This window comes from Vulpes lagopus, chromosome 6 (genome assembly GCF_018345385.1).
Source record: "Vulpes lagopus strain Blue_001 chromosome 6, ASM1834538v1, whole genome shotgun sequence".
Classification (NCBI taxonomy): domain Eukaryota; kingdom Metazoa; phylum Chordata; class Mammalia; order Carnivora; family Canidae; genus Vulpes; species Vulpes lagopus.
Genome location: NC_054829.1, coordinates 102,689,303 through 102,703,653, shown reverse-complemented (window position 1 = coordinate 102,703,653; position 14,351 = coordinate 102,689,303). Strand labels below are relative to the sequence as shown.

Sequence of the window (14,351 nt, the reverse complement as noted above, 5' to 3'; positions counted from 1 at the left end):
AGTGACTAGGAATAAGAGGATGAAATTCTTTTAACTGTCCTCCAATGAAGTGTATATTTAAGATTTACTACTATATTTTTATCTTTCCGAAAATGGCAGTTCACACAGTTCAGAAACAACAGCCGTTGCAAAGTGGTTTGGCATGAGAACCTAAAACTTTCATATTAGGTGGAATTAGAGGGGGCTTATTTTTAATTTGTGTCAGACTGTTCTCCTACCTTGATTGCAGGTTTTTCCAGCATATCCAGGATGACACTTGCACTTGTTGGGTCCAATACATTCACCATGTTTGCACTGTGGTTGGCAGACAGCTGTGAAAAGAGGATGTGTTATTTCTAGGTCAGTAGAATATCAGCCATACAGCATCTATATCATGTGGTAGTTTGATTAATAATAGAGAAGACTAAGAACTTACAACAGGGTAGCAGAAATATGTAAAATCACTGTGCTTTGGAGTAGTAAGCATTGTTCAGACTAAATACTCTCACATACGTGTGTATGTGTATGTGTATGTGTGTGTATCAACTGAGTCTGATAAATTGACTAAACTCAAGTATAATGTTAAAATAGTTTTTTAAAAAAGGTAAAACTAAGAATAAACACAACTGATGTTTGTCAATAGTTACAATTTTGCAGTAACTTGTATCTGTAATTTCAAACTCGTTCCCCCAAATATGGTTCGAAAAGTAATTCTTAGTCCAAAGACGGGTATATATGAACTCCAGATAAATTTCCCACCAAATAATACTTATTGTACTAGAAATGCTATTTCTAGTATGAAATGGTTCTAAATGAAATAAAACCCAAAACTCACTATTTTTGGAACTTTCACTTAAGAGTACTGTGTCTTCTTGATCTTTCTTAACCCTAGGTATGGTACACTTGCCTTGACCCTTGCTATGGCCTCTCACAGGAAATAGGAAGTTCTATTTTACATTTATTATCTTCTATCAGCTGAGTTTGTCTTTCCTCAGGATTCCGAAATGCTATAAAACATCACTCAAAGCTTTTCAGTCTTTCATTCCTGCCAAGATACTAGTCAGAATTTATTCTGTTGATACACTATTGATCCTCAGTTGAGGCTATCTTTGCCCCCTATGGAACATTTGACATAGAGACATTTTTGGTTATCATACTGGGGAGAGGGTGCTTCTAGACTGGTATCTAGAAGATAGAATACAGGGATACTCTGAACATCCTATAATACTCAGCCCCCTCCAAAACAAATTATGCCGCCCAAACTGTGATGGTGCCAGAATGAGAAACCTTGCTGTACACCAAATAGGCACAGGGTGCTATGCCAGATATTAAAATTGAAGAAAATTCATTGTATAGCACTCTCACTAGTCTCAGAGAGCTTATAACGTAGATGAAGAGAAAAAACAATCATTTTTCACTTAGGCAATATTTGTTTATGAGCAAAATGGGTAGCACATATGAAATTTGTGAAGAAATCATCACATAAGCATATTCACAGAGATTTGTAGAGAAAGCCTCAGAAGAGACTTGAGTTGGTTCTTAAAGTATGAGTAGACAGAGAAGGCAAAGACTCTCCAAGATAAGAGGAGTTATACAGCAAAGTAGACTATCATTTACTCAGGGGGCACCAAGCCAGAGTCAAGCTAAAGAGATAGCTGAATGTCAGTGGGAAAATGAGATGTAAACAATCATAGGTGAGTGGGATCAAATGATGTTCTCTAAATGTCAGACTGAGGAATATATACTTCATCTACAGGACATGGGAAGTTTGTGAAGCTAATCATCATCATCAGGAGAATGATCATAAAAATAAAAATTCTGGGGATATTAACCTGGTGGTGATATGGGGAATGGACTAGAAAAAGTCTAGTTGGGGATGCCTGGGTGGATCAGCGGTTAAGCATCTGCCTTGGGCTCGGGGCATGATCCTAGAGTCCTAAGATTGAGTCCCACATCGGGCTCCCTGCATGGAGCCTGCTTCTCCCTCTGCCTGTGTCTCTGCCTCTCTCTCTCTCTCTCTCTCTCTCTCTCTCTCATGAATAAAGAAAATCCTTTTAAAAAAAAAAAAGAAAAGAAAAAGTCTAGTTGACATGAGAAAGGCACAATCTGTTTGTTACAGGAAAAGATAGGCTTCAATAAGCACAGAGTGAAGAGCAGACACATCTTGAAGACCAAGTGGAATGGAGGCCACAATGATCCTGAGTTCTAAAGGCCCTGAAACCTGTTACTTCCTGTATCAGCCAAGCCTGTTTCCATTCTGGGATATGCTTCTAGTTTCCTCTCTCACCATTCTCAAACTTCATTTCCTTTAAAACTTGAACACTCCTGTAAAACTGATGTGCCAATTATTTCTGTTGTTTCTACATTTCCTCTCTTGACTCTCGCTGACCTTTTCTTCACCTGGCACCCCACGGAGCTTATTCACCAATTAGACTTCAAGCCTTTCCTCCTTGCTTGTCACCCCAAATGGACCCTGTATCACTACTAATCCTTAGTGCTGCTCAGGAAGTATTTAAAAGCTTGTAGGAAGAAGGGATGAACAAAGTGTTAAGATGTAGATGGTAGAGAAATGCACTTGAATAATTTTTTTTTAAAAAGATTTTTATTTATTTATTTATGAGATAGAGGCAGAGACACAGGCAGAGGAAGAAGCAGGCTCATGCAGGGAGCCCGACATGGGACTCGATCCCGGGTTTCCAGAATCAGGCCCTGGGCTGAAGGCGGCACCAAACCGCTGAGCCACCCAGGGTTGCCTTGAATAATTCTTAAAATCTGATTTTAGACATGGCATGAAATTCAAAAGGAAGCAATTTTGTTCAGATCTGTGAGAAGAAATGGACTATCTAGAAGGGCCTTCCAATATTATTCTTCAGCCAATTGCATACCAGTAGATGACTTATATGTAGCTTTTAAAATAAGTCCCAGAAATAAACCATTCTTTATATAATTTCCAGGCCCCATAATCAAGAAATGCAAGTTAAAAATTTTTAATCTTAAAAAAGATCTTCTGTAAATTTTAATGTTTGAATGAATCAATTATTACTGAGTCACCTAGAGTGTAATAATTCAGAAAAAAAAAACACCTCAAAATCAGTAAAAGTAAGTTGAGGTAATAATCCCCCAAAAAGCTAGATTTTGAGAATATCTCTAAAAACATGAAAAGGTAGTTTAGGAAGTACTACTTGAAAACATGAAAAAGTTTATTTAGAAGAGGACATGTTATAATATAAACTCTAGATGTGTAGGCTGTATTGCCTTTTGACCCCCGGGCCAGCCTGATGACCATTTATCATACTTTCAGGTGCTGTAGAGGAACAAAAGTTTTATTATCCCCCGCCCTTTCTTGTTGTTTGTTCTCAGTGAAGTGCCCTAATCTTGGGCACATCAAATGCACACATTCCATGAGGCCAAGACTGTTAATGTTTCTTACATGTTTAGGGTGTCAGTAATTTTCAGATGAACTGCTATTTGCATTTCTACCCAATAGACTACTCACTAAAGTAACCAATGACCTATATATCAGCCAACAGGTACTAGTGGAATAGGATACTCAAATTGCTGATATCACCATTTATTTTCTCTTACAGAAAGAAAACACTCGGAAAAACATTGCATAAAGGACTTTCTCCTATTATCTTGCTAGCATTAGGTCTGCAATGGAATTCAATAAGCATGTGTCGAACATTTGTTATATACATGTATTATACTAGACTAGTGTCAGGGAGGGGAGATGAGCGAGTCATTGAGGATATGAAAAATTAGCTGTGAAACTAGAATATATTGGCCAAAACTTACCAAGAACTCAAAGAAAGGGGATGAAAGAAGAGAGGGGGAGGGCAGGATGGTCATAATATATTATACTCACAACTATTACTGCAGGTCCTGGAAAGCACCCCACCTCCACCCCCTCCCAAAGAAAACTGTGATCTGAGCAACCTAAGAGGCTGAGACAGTTGGGATGGAAGACAAAGCCTTTCAGAAAATGCGTGAAGTGTGGGGAAGGGAAGAGAAGGGGTTCCCGGTGAGTGCCAAGTCTTGGTGCAGAACTACACTGTCAAGTGCTTACAATAGCAGAGGAGCTCAAAAGAAAGCTTAAGGCAGATCATAAAAGGTACTGGTGGCAGAGATCGCTGGGTGCGTACCAGGATCTATTTTCCCTTCTTTTTAAAACTAGAATGGCTTTCCGTCTGCTCATTTTGGGAGCGAAGAATGAGTTAGCAATGGAAAACTACATTCCCTATCTTCCCTGGTAGATCTGGGTAGCCAAGTAACAAAATTCCGGCTGCTTGTACAGAAACAGAATTTACTGGGTGGGGCTTTTGGAATGCTACTCCAAAAGGGGGATGAGTAGTCATTGAACTACAGTGGCCACTTTATGACCCTGAGGTGATCCAGAGAAGGGAGAGGAGTACAGAGCAAAAACTCATAATATTAACCCTAATTACCATCCTAGCAATTTAGGGCACTATTCCTGTGTCACTCTTTTTTTTAAATTTTTATTTATGATAGTCTCACAGAGAGAGAGAGAGAGAGAGGCAGAGACACAGGCAGAGGGAGAAGCAGGCTCCATGCACCGGAAGCCCGACGTGGGACTCGATCCCGGGTCTCCAGGATCGTGCCCTGGGCCAAAGGCAGGCGCCAAACTGCTGCACCACCCAGGGATCCCGTGTCACTGTTTCTTGCAGCTAAATACAATTCCTAATTGACTGCCCTTAAACACAAAATTGTGGAATCTGACTTTATCTGTGTTTATTATCAAGCTCGCAAATGTTTTCTTTGGTACACAGGATAGAAATGTTATGAGTAGATACTGGTAAAGAAATACAACTTGTCAAATTTATTTTTATATCTATAATACCATATAATCACAGAAGTAACTAAAGAATTTCATTTCTAAATCTAAAGAATTAGATTAAAAAATACGTATTCATCTTGAGATAGAGAAATATGATTCCAACTTCTGTTAAACTGGCCCTCCTTTTGGTAACTGTCTCCACTGTAACATGAGATTTCAGGAGCCAGCATACATGAACCCTTACAACCTGCTATAGATGGCAGACCAGGAAGGGAAAAAAAAAACAAATCAAAAGAGTAAGTGGTCTACTTTTAGTGGTCCACTTTAGAGTGGTCTTCTAAAACATCAAAAACAGATGATACACTTGATTTGGAGGAAATAATGTGTCTCTTGGTGCTAAAGGTTAATCAGAAAAAGCAGCACTGATTCTCTGACCGTCACATGGATTGGAGACAAAAACTTTGGGCCATATTTGATGGCCCACTCTCTTCTTTTATCACAAATGGTTTAGCAGCTCAGTCAATAAAAGTCAAGTGAGCATCAGAGAGCCAACGAATAATAGATTTTACCCCCAAAATTGAATGCCAGAATTAAGCCCAAATGGGCAAATCACACTCAAAATTTACTCTCTAATATTCCCACAGTATAATCTCCAAAGCGTCCTTAAAATAACTTCTCTGTCATTTTTGAACTAGAAAAAGAAATACATCTCAACTGGCAAGGCGGACATAACCCTTTCATGTCACATGCCCACATCTCTTCTGTGTGACTGCAATTTACAATTTTACTCTTGGAAATTTATCCTGATGTAACTGGGGTTCTGAGAGTTGAACAGTTTTCTAATATTGCCAGGTAATGCGTTTTCAAATAAGTTAGGGGACAATTAAACTTCCCCATCAGTTCTATATAATATTTCTTATGTAAACTAATCACACAGAGAGTCAAGTGTCAACACTTGAAAAACTAAGGACATGCTGAGATGCCCAAGTAGGTGATGGCTCTGGAGAGTGACAAGGAAAAAATCAACTCAACCTCAGGTGTTATTAGTAACTTGAGAAAGATCTTCTAATGAAAGTAAGATTGTTTTTAGAGTCCTAAGAATCATTTGTAACTTTTGCCATCTACAACATGTTGCTTGTCAAATATGGCACCATTAAAAGAAGAACAAGGATCTTTGTCCTCCAGGGTATGTAATTTAGAAACAAAGGTGACACAGTATACAAGTATATAGGCAGGAGAATGAACGGAAATGAATCTCTGAGATTTCAGAGAGCTCTCATTACCTCTAACAAGCTTCAGAGAACCCAGCTATGGAAAAATTCATTGTGAGGGGAATAGGAACCTCTGAGGAAGAATATCTTTTTCACAGAGCAACTGGCCTTGGAAGAGACACAATTACTGAAAACAGCAGGAAAGAGCTCAGTGCTGTACTCACAAGTCCTGAAGGAAGGGATGCAGAATTGTATAGGGCTCACTGGAAAGGGCCTTGAGCCCTATACTCACGAGCCCTGAAGGAAGGGATGCGGAATTGTATAGGGCTCACTGGAAAGGGCCTTAAGCTACCCCATGGTACAGGTACAACAAAATCCAGAGGAAAGATTCCTACAGACTTGAAGATCTTCAGAGGAAAATAACTCTGCAGCCTTCCCAGTATCCTGGTGTCCATTATCTTACTTTCAAATCTAAATTCCTGCTGTAGTAAAAACTCAAATAAAAGTGCCTCTTATTGTTACCATCATAAAATATTATGTACTAAATGCTCTCAGTGATACAGAACTCATTTGATAGGACTGTTTACATTCATTCTCACAATAACCACACAAGGCAGGAAAAAAGACATTATCCTCAGGTTAGCAGCACAGAAGTGAAAGCACAGAAAGTGACTTGCTCAATTTCAGAAAAAAATTATTATCCCAGTTTCATGGTTAATCCACCAGTTCTTCTTGTGTTAAAAGGCCAAAAAACCTAGGATTTTGAGGTGCTTTGGAAGTGACAGGAGAGGGAAAACCCCAAGCAGGAAAGGATGAGAGGGGCAGAGAAGGCCAAAGTGATTACAGGTGTAAAGGTATTTAAGTTGTATTTTTGGGAAAGAAAAGCTGCAAGTTAAGAATACAATCTATAACTTTAAAATTATATTTGCCAGAATATTCAGACATAAAGTAATCTTCACTTCACTGCTTGTTCTGTGACAGATTCCAGAGTCTGAATCACTGATGAAGTGTATAACTACTTTCTCTTCTGAAGTACTGCTCCATCTATAATTTTTTTCACTCTCACGTTTTGTCCAATATTATTTTTTAGACCTTAATCATGAACTATAACCAAATATTAAGTCAATCAATCAAGTGATCATTTAGCGCATGAAGTTAAAATAACCAAGGGTTTCTGGTCTATATAATGTCATCTTCCAAGACCTAACAATAACTTTATTTTTGTCTTTGGGAACAAATAATTCAGGGATATTTAGTAATCACTCCTTTCATCACTCACTATTTAACTTTTAATTCCTGAAGTAGATCAAAGAAAATAAGTGCCTGAATCTGTACCTTTGTATCACAAACCAACTTGTTTAACATAATTAAGCACTATACCTTTCCACTTAAAAAATCTTCTAGGGGATCCCTGGGCAGCTCAGCAGTTTAGCCCCTGCCTTTGGCCCAGGGCATGATCCTGGAGTCCCAGGATCGAGTCCGGTGTTGGGCTCCCTTTATGGAACCTGCTTCTCCCTGCCTGTCTCTGCCCCTCTCTCTCTCTCATGAATAAATAAATAAAATCTTAAAAAAAAATTATTCTAAAGGATGCCATCATTTTGAGGTTACTTGCAATTCTGATGTTTCTAATGTGACATAAGGGTGGAATTTAGATTAATGCCAAATGAAACTTAACGAACATGTAAGAAATTGTTACTGTTTATTTGGAAGTGTGAAGTCGGTTTTGTTTTTTAAGTAGGTTAACAGCAGCAACCAGCACACCTAGTCCCCAGATCTTTGTTTCTTATTTAAATACCATTCCACAATTAAAGGAATCAGGGCTGAGTTAGGGAAGCTGGAATATTTTGCTGTGACAAAAAGCAGAGACATATTCAAAGAATGATGGAAACATGTGAAAAGGACATAGGACTTTGCCTGGGGATGTTCCCACTAACCAAATATGAGATAATTTGAGCACCAAGAAAAATAAGGACAGTAATTGATAACAGTTAAGTAACAAAAGGATCCTAAGTCCAAAGTGATTCTACAAAAGAAGAAAAAGCTCCTCTTTACAGAAGAATGCCGGCTAACATGTAGAAGAAATGACTGAATTTGAAAAACGCAAATTTATAATCACGACTGAAACAACTAATTTGAGCAAAAATTATCCACAGATGCTAAAACTTTCACTGGTTAGAAGTTTGTTGGGAAACAGAACAAACGGTTTCAATGTATTATCCGACAGCTTACTAATTATAAAAAGAAGGTGCCTTTCAATGGAAAAATCTGAAGGACAGAACCTTAATCAAGTGATCAAAGGTAGCATCACCAAGAACTACATTATGTGCAAAGGGATATATGTAATATATGATCACCTATGTAATATTCTTGCAAAAAGAGGGTTAACTTGAGTCGACTGTGGAACATTCTACCAAGCAATTGATGTAGACTCTTTTAAAGATGTCATTGACAAGAAGAAAAAAAAAAAAAGAAAGAAAGAAAGAAAAGAAAAGAAAATGAAAATGAAAATGGCAGAATTGTTCTAAATCAAAGGAGACCAAAAAAGGATGCCAACTAGATGTACTAAGTGATCCCTGACTGGCTCTGGATGCAAAAGAAAAAAATTCATAAAAATCATTACCGGAATAATTGGGGAAATCTAAATATAAACTGTTTCTTACATGATATTATCGTATCTGTGTTAAATTTCTTTTTTTTCAAATATTTTATTTATTCATTCATTCATGAGAAACACACACACACACACACAGAGGCAGAGACACAGGCAGAGGGAGAAGCAGGCTCCATGCAGGGAGCCCGACGTGGGACTCGATCCCAAGTCTCCAAGATCACGCCCTGGGCTGAAGGTGGTGCTAAACCACTGAGCCACCTGGGCTGCCCTGTGTTAAATTTCTTGAGTATAATTATATTGTGGTTGGTAGGTAAATGATCCTGTTCTCAGGAGATGCATGCTGAAATATTTAGGCAACAAGGGCCATTATGTCTCTAACTTACTTTCAAATGATTCGGTCAAAGAGAGAGAGGAAAAAAATACACAATATGTTAACAGTTGTAGAAGATGAAGAGTACACAGGTGTTTGTTGTTCCTATACTTTCAATTTTTCTGTGGATTTGAAAATTTTCAAATACAAAAATGGGAAAAATTTATATATATATACCAGTAGAATAATATGCACACTTTGACAAATATTATTACTTAATTTCTGAACCATTGTTCAATGATCAGTACACTCTTGAGAAGGGTTTAAGAATGCAGGTGCTAGAGTTGGAACTGTGGCGTCCCAGCTCTACTTCTTAGGAAACATATGACCTATGTAGATTACCTAGCTTCTCTGCTCTAAAATGCATATCATAGGTTGGACCAGAGAAAGTAGCCAGAATTCCCATTTTTTTACTAAAGAAATAGTAAACCTACATATCCACAGGGTTGTTGGGAGAGTCACCGAGAAAAAAACCAAATAAAGTGGTTAGGATAGTACCCATCTCATAGTAAGAGCCCAATAAAATGCTAGCTATAATGAGAATTATAAGGATGGCAAAGAGGAAAAGCTCCAGTGTGTAAGACACTGTATTAAGAACTGAGGAAATACAGATTAGTAAGATGCCAATTCCTCATCCTCAAGAGGGCAAATCTAGTAAGGAGAGAAAGAAGTAAAGATGTCTTCATAACAGATGCATGTAAAGGATACAGAAGAGGTAATGATCAATTACATAGTTTAAAAGAGAAAAGGTTTTGGAAAGGAGCAAAAAGAAATTTACAAGACAGTTGATTTTGTAATGTAAGAATTCTTCAGAATACAATGAAGCACATTAAAGTGTGTGTTTTTGTTAAAATTGTTGTTTCAACTGTAATTTTGAGGTTTATTGAGTGATCATCACAAAAGGCAAGAAAAGTTTAATATAACTCTTCTCACTTCTTTTAGCAATCAAAGTCACTAATACATAATGAGTTAAGCCATATATTTACTATTAAAAAGAATGGAATTACTTTTGTGACTATGCACAGACTTACAGGATGTGAGGCATGTATCAGTTTGGCCTCCTGACTTTTTTTTTTTTTTTTTTAGGAAAACATTTATTCATTAATTGTTCTAAATTTAGCTATGAAGAACCTTAAACAGAAATTTAGCAACAACCAAAATGACCATCAATAAAAGATTGGCTAATTAAGTGATGGCACAAGGCCCAAAGGGCAGAAAACAGTCCTTCATAATGAAGGCAGTGTCAGCCTGGAAGGCCTTGTACTCAGAGCATCAGAAGTCTATCCATCACTGCAAACAATCAATGGGCAACCAATGCAATGCAGCAGATGCCACATCAGATGATAATGTGTTTCCAAGAATGTAAACTGGTTTCTTTTTGTAACCTTAATCAAGACTTAAGATCCACAAAATACAAAAACAGGTCCTAAGATAGGCAAATTAAATATATTCATTTTCCCAATTGTCCTCCCTGAAAGCCACATCGGGTTATTGAAATTACATCCTGTTCATCTTTTTTGTCCCCTATATACAGAAGTGCCTGGTCCTTACATCTTCAAGAGTGTCCCGAGCTGAGCTTAACTGGACAAGGAACATTGGAAGCTACTGCACTGGACATAAAGATGCATAAAACACAGTCACCAGCTTCATGGAACTAACAAATTGGCAGAACAAAAGACAGATCCACAAATAACCGCAGTGCAGGACAGTGCGAGATAGGCTCCATGCAGATCTTACAACTGAATGCAGACCTTCCCCGCTACAGGAAGGAAGGCAGAGAAGGGAAGGCAGCATCTAAGCCAAGACTTGAGGCAGGGCTGGTTTTCAGTACGTTCAGTTAAGAAAGAATACAAACTTCAAAAATAAGTGTGGTCATTTATTCCTTTTTTTTTTAAATTTTTATTTATTTATGATAGTCACAGAGAGAGAAAGATCGGCAGAGACACAGGCAGAGGGAGAAGCAGGCTCCATGCAGGGAGCCCGATGTGGGATTCGATCCTGGGTCTCCAGGATCGCGCCCTGGGTCAAAGGCAGGCACCAAACCGCTGCGCCACCCAGGGATCCCAAGTTATGGTCATTTATTCCTAACAATGATTCACTCTTAGTTGAATATTTGCTTAGAATTAGTAGTCACAGTGGTATCACACAGAAAAAGCCAACTGAAAGGGGAAAACAATTGTGCAGGGTGGTTTTCTCCCAGCCAAAATGGTAAACTGGAAAGGATTTTTTTTCAAAAACTTAAAACGAGTAGGTAACATTTCAGCCGACGTGTCACACATTATTTTACCTTTCCTACATTCTTCATATGCCATTTAAAGTTGATCCTCTATGGGCAGAGAGCAATGATTATCAATGCTGACTGAAGAAGTGGGCAGAGGGGAAATAAGCTTTCCATAGGACAGTGGTGGAGAGATTATCAAATGAATCACAGCCTGGGCTCTGCTCAGATCTCGCCCGGGCTCCAGACCCTCAATCCACCCACATCCTCCACCGCAAAGTCTCACAAGCCCGTCAAATATACCACGACCAATGTGGAACTCACCATTTGCACTTTCTTCAATGTTCTCTAGGTCTCTGAATAACACACCAGAAACTTGGGCATCATCCCTGATTCCATCTTCCTCATTTCCCACAACCATCATCATCACCACGAGCCATCATTGTACTGAATTAACATCGAGCTGATCACTGAGACAAGTGCTCTGTGACCATTTTCTCATTTTATCCTTATAAAAACCCAATGAGGTAAGGCTCTTTGCTATATTTTGCCCAAAAAAGCAGCTATTGTTCAGAAAGGTGCAGGACGTTTCTCAAAAACATAGTTCACAGTGGCAGCAGCTGCCACACCAGTGGTGGCTGTCTACAAAGGGGCGCCCCACCGTCTTAATGCTGCATGCTTCTCCCTCCTTTTTTTAAAAAAAAGATTTTATTTATTTATTTATTCATTTATTCATTTACTTATTTATTTATTTTTAAAGATTTTATTTATTTATTCATGAGAGACACAGAAAGAGAGGCAGAGACACAGAAAGAGGGAGAAGCAGGCCCCATGCAGAGAGCCTGACATGGGACTCTATCCCAGGACTCCAGGATCACGCCCTGGGCCAAAGGCAGGTGCTAAACTGCTGAGCCACCGACGGATCCCCTCTCCTTCCTTTTTTGAAAAAAAAGCATCTATCTTTTATTTATTTATTTATTTATTTATTTATTTATTTATTTATTTATTTATTTATTATTTATTTATTTATTTTAAAGCATCTATCTTTTAAAAGTATCTATCCTTCTCTATGTTCTCACCACCACTAAAGATAAAGCCTGATCTCTCCCCAGGTTTACTGTAATATCCTGGAGTCCCAAGCCTCAAAAAGCTACTCTCTAAACTGTCAATCAGGAAAACATTCAGAAATTAGCCCCACATCATCAAATGCCTACAGGTCCCAGGCATTTGCCTTGAAGGGGTGAGCCCCAAGGCAAAATGGAGTACATGCTTCTTCCAAACAGGACAGCTGCTAAGCAACTCCAGCCTACCAATTCCTTGCAGCAATGCAGGACTACTGATTTTTCAACAAAGTCTGATATCCATGTTTCCTGTGAAATACAGTCAACTATTTCAAGCAATGTGAAAATACTCTGTGAGCAAAATGAAAGTCACCTGTTTGCTAGATCTGACCTATTAGCACAGCTTCCAACCTCTGAAATATCAATTCAATTATGTAATTTCCTTTTTAGCATCATGACAATGTTCCTCTGTAACTTTGGGACAAAGGCTAATTAAAGGTGACCTCAAAGGCCTTCCATGAGTCAGCCCTTTGCTACTTCACCCACTGAAATTCTTATCTGATGCCCTTCAAACATATACCCCAATGCCAGAGAAAGGTGCTTACATTTCCCAGAGTGTGCCCCCTCGCTCTGGCTTCTAAAGTTTCAATGGATTTTTCTGTCTGGCCAGGGTACCCTTCACTTGACTTCCTAATCCCTCAGGATTTAGTTGGGCCACCACTCCATCACTCCTGGGCTGGGATCCTGCACCCAAGATAGGCTTTTACAGTACCCTAGATCAAAACACACCTCCACCCAGCGTTGTCCTAATATGTGGGCCTTCAATACTGACAGTGAATAACATGGATGCCCAGAGCTTCATCTTATTGGGATGATATCTGCAAGTGGTTATCTGTACTGCAGGGTTATCAAGCAGTACAGATAGCACTCAATATGTATCTGTTTGATGAATAAAATCAACTGAATACCACCAATTCCATAAAATCTTCCTTGATCCTCTCCAGTAAGAAGTGTCTCTTCCTCTGAACAACCTCAACTCTTTCTCCCTCTTTCCTACTTTAGAGTCTGGAAGGAATAAGAGACAATCATCTTGCCAAATGAGCTCCTCACAAACAAGAGTCTGTGTTTTACTAATCTTTGTACCTCTCCCAGCACCTAACTTAGCTCCTTGCTTCTAGTAAGCTCTCAAATGTTTGTCAAATCATAGTAACTCTAAATGTAATTCTACAATTCAATTCTAGTTCCTTCTGGTTCCTTTTCCTTTGGTTAGCTAACCAAAACTATACTCCACTCTGAGGTTTGCAAAATAGATATTATTAGAGAAGTAGAAAAGGAATGGTTCAGAAACATAGCTATTCAATGAAAGTTTTATTTTAGAAATGAATAATGCAAGGAATCTTTTACTTCCAATTGATTACTTTCAAAAGATGGGCATATAGGGGTGCCTGGGTGGTACAGCGGGGTAGGTGTCCAACTCTTGACTTCGGCTCAGGTAATGATGTCAGGGCCTTGGGATTGAGCTCTGAGTCGGGCTCCACGCTCAGTGCAGAGTCTGCTTGAGATTCTCTCTCTCCCCCTCTGCTCCTCCTACCCCAATGCTCTCTAAAATAAATAAATCTTTTGGGGAAAAAAATATGGTGTATAAACAAATTATTAAAAAACATGCTATACTGTGGATTGGATGGACCCCAGTCAAATAAGAGGGTGTTCAAAGTATTCTATTTATTGTTATATATTATTCTCTCTATATAGTCTATATATTGACCCCACACTATTTATTTATTTATTCATTCATTCATTCATTCATGAGAGACAGAGAGAGAGGCAGAGACACAGGCAGAGGGAGAAGCAGGCTCCCTTCAGGGAGCCCGATGTGGGACTCGATCCTAGGACTCCAGGATCACGCCCTGGGCCGAAGGTGGCGCTAAACTGCTGAGCCACCCGGGGAACCCTTGACCCCACACTAATAGCAAACATTTATCAAGAACTGTTCTGCATGAGTTACTCATGGCCAGCAATAATTTTGCAAAGTAGGGCTAAAGATTATGAAACTGTGGCTCAGGAAAAGTTAAACAAAACATGTAGTATCTTACAGTTGGTAAGTCA

General features: G+C 38.8%; 1 protein-coding gene across 4 annotated transcripts in view; it reads right to left on the bottom strand.

Moving 5' to 3' along the window:
* NPNT (nephronectin) overlaps positions 1–14,351 on the bottom strand; it is a 76,417-nt gene that overhangs the window by 43,324 nt on the left and 18,742 nt on the right. For all 4 annotated transcript variants that reach the window (XM_041758679.1, XM_041758680.1, XM_041758681.1 and 1 more), the window contains one exon: positions 219–311. In XM_041758679.1, coding sequence (XP_041614613.1) covers positions 219–311 — 93 coding nt within the window. The remainder of the gene's footprint in view (positions 1–218; positions 312–14,351) is intronic.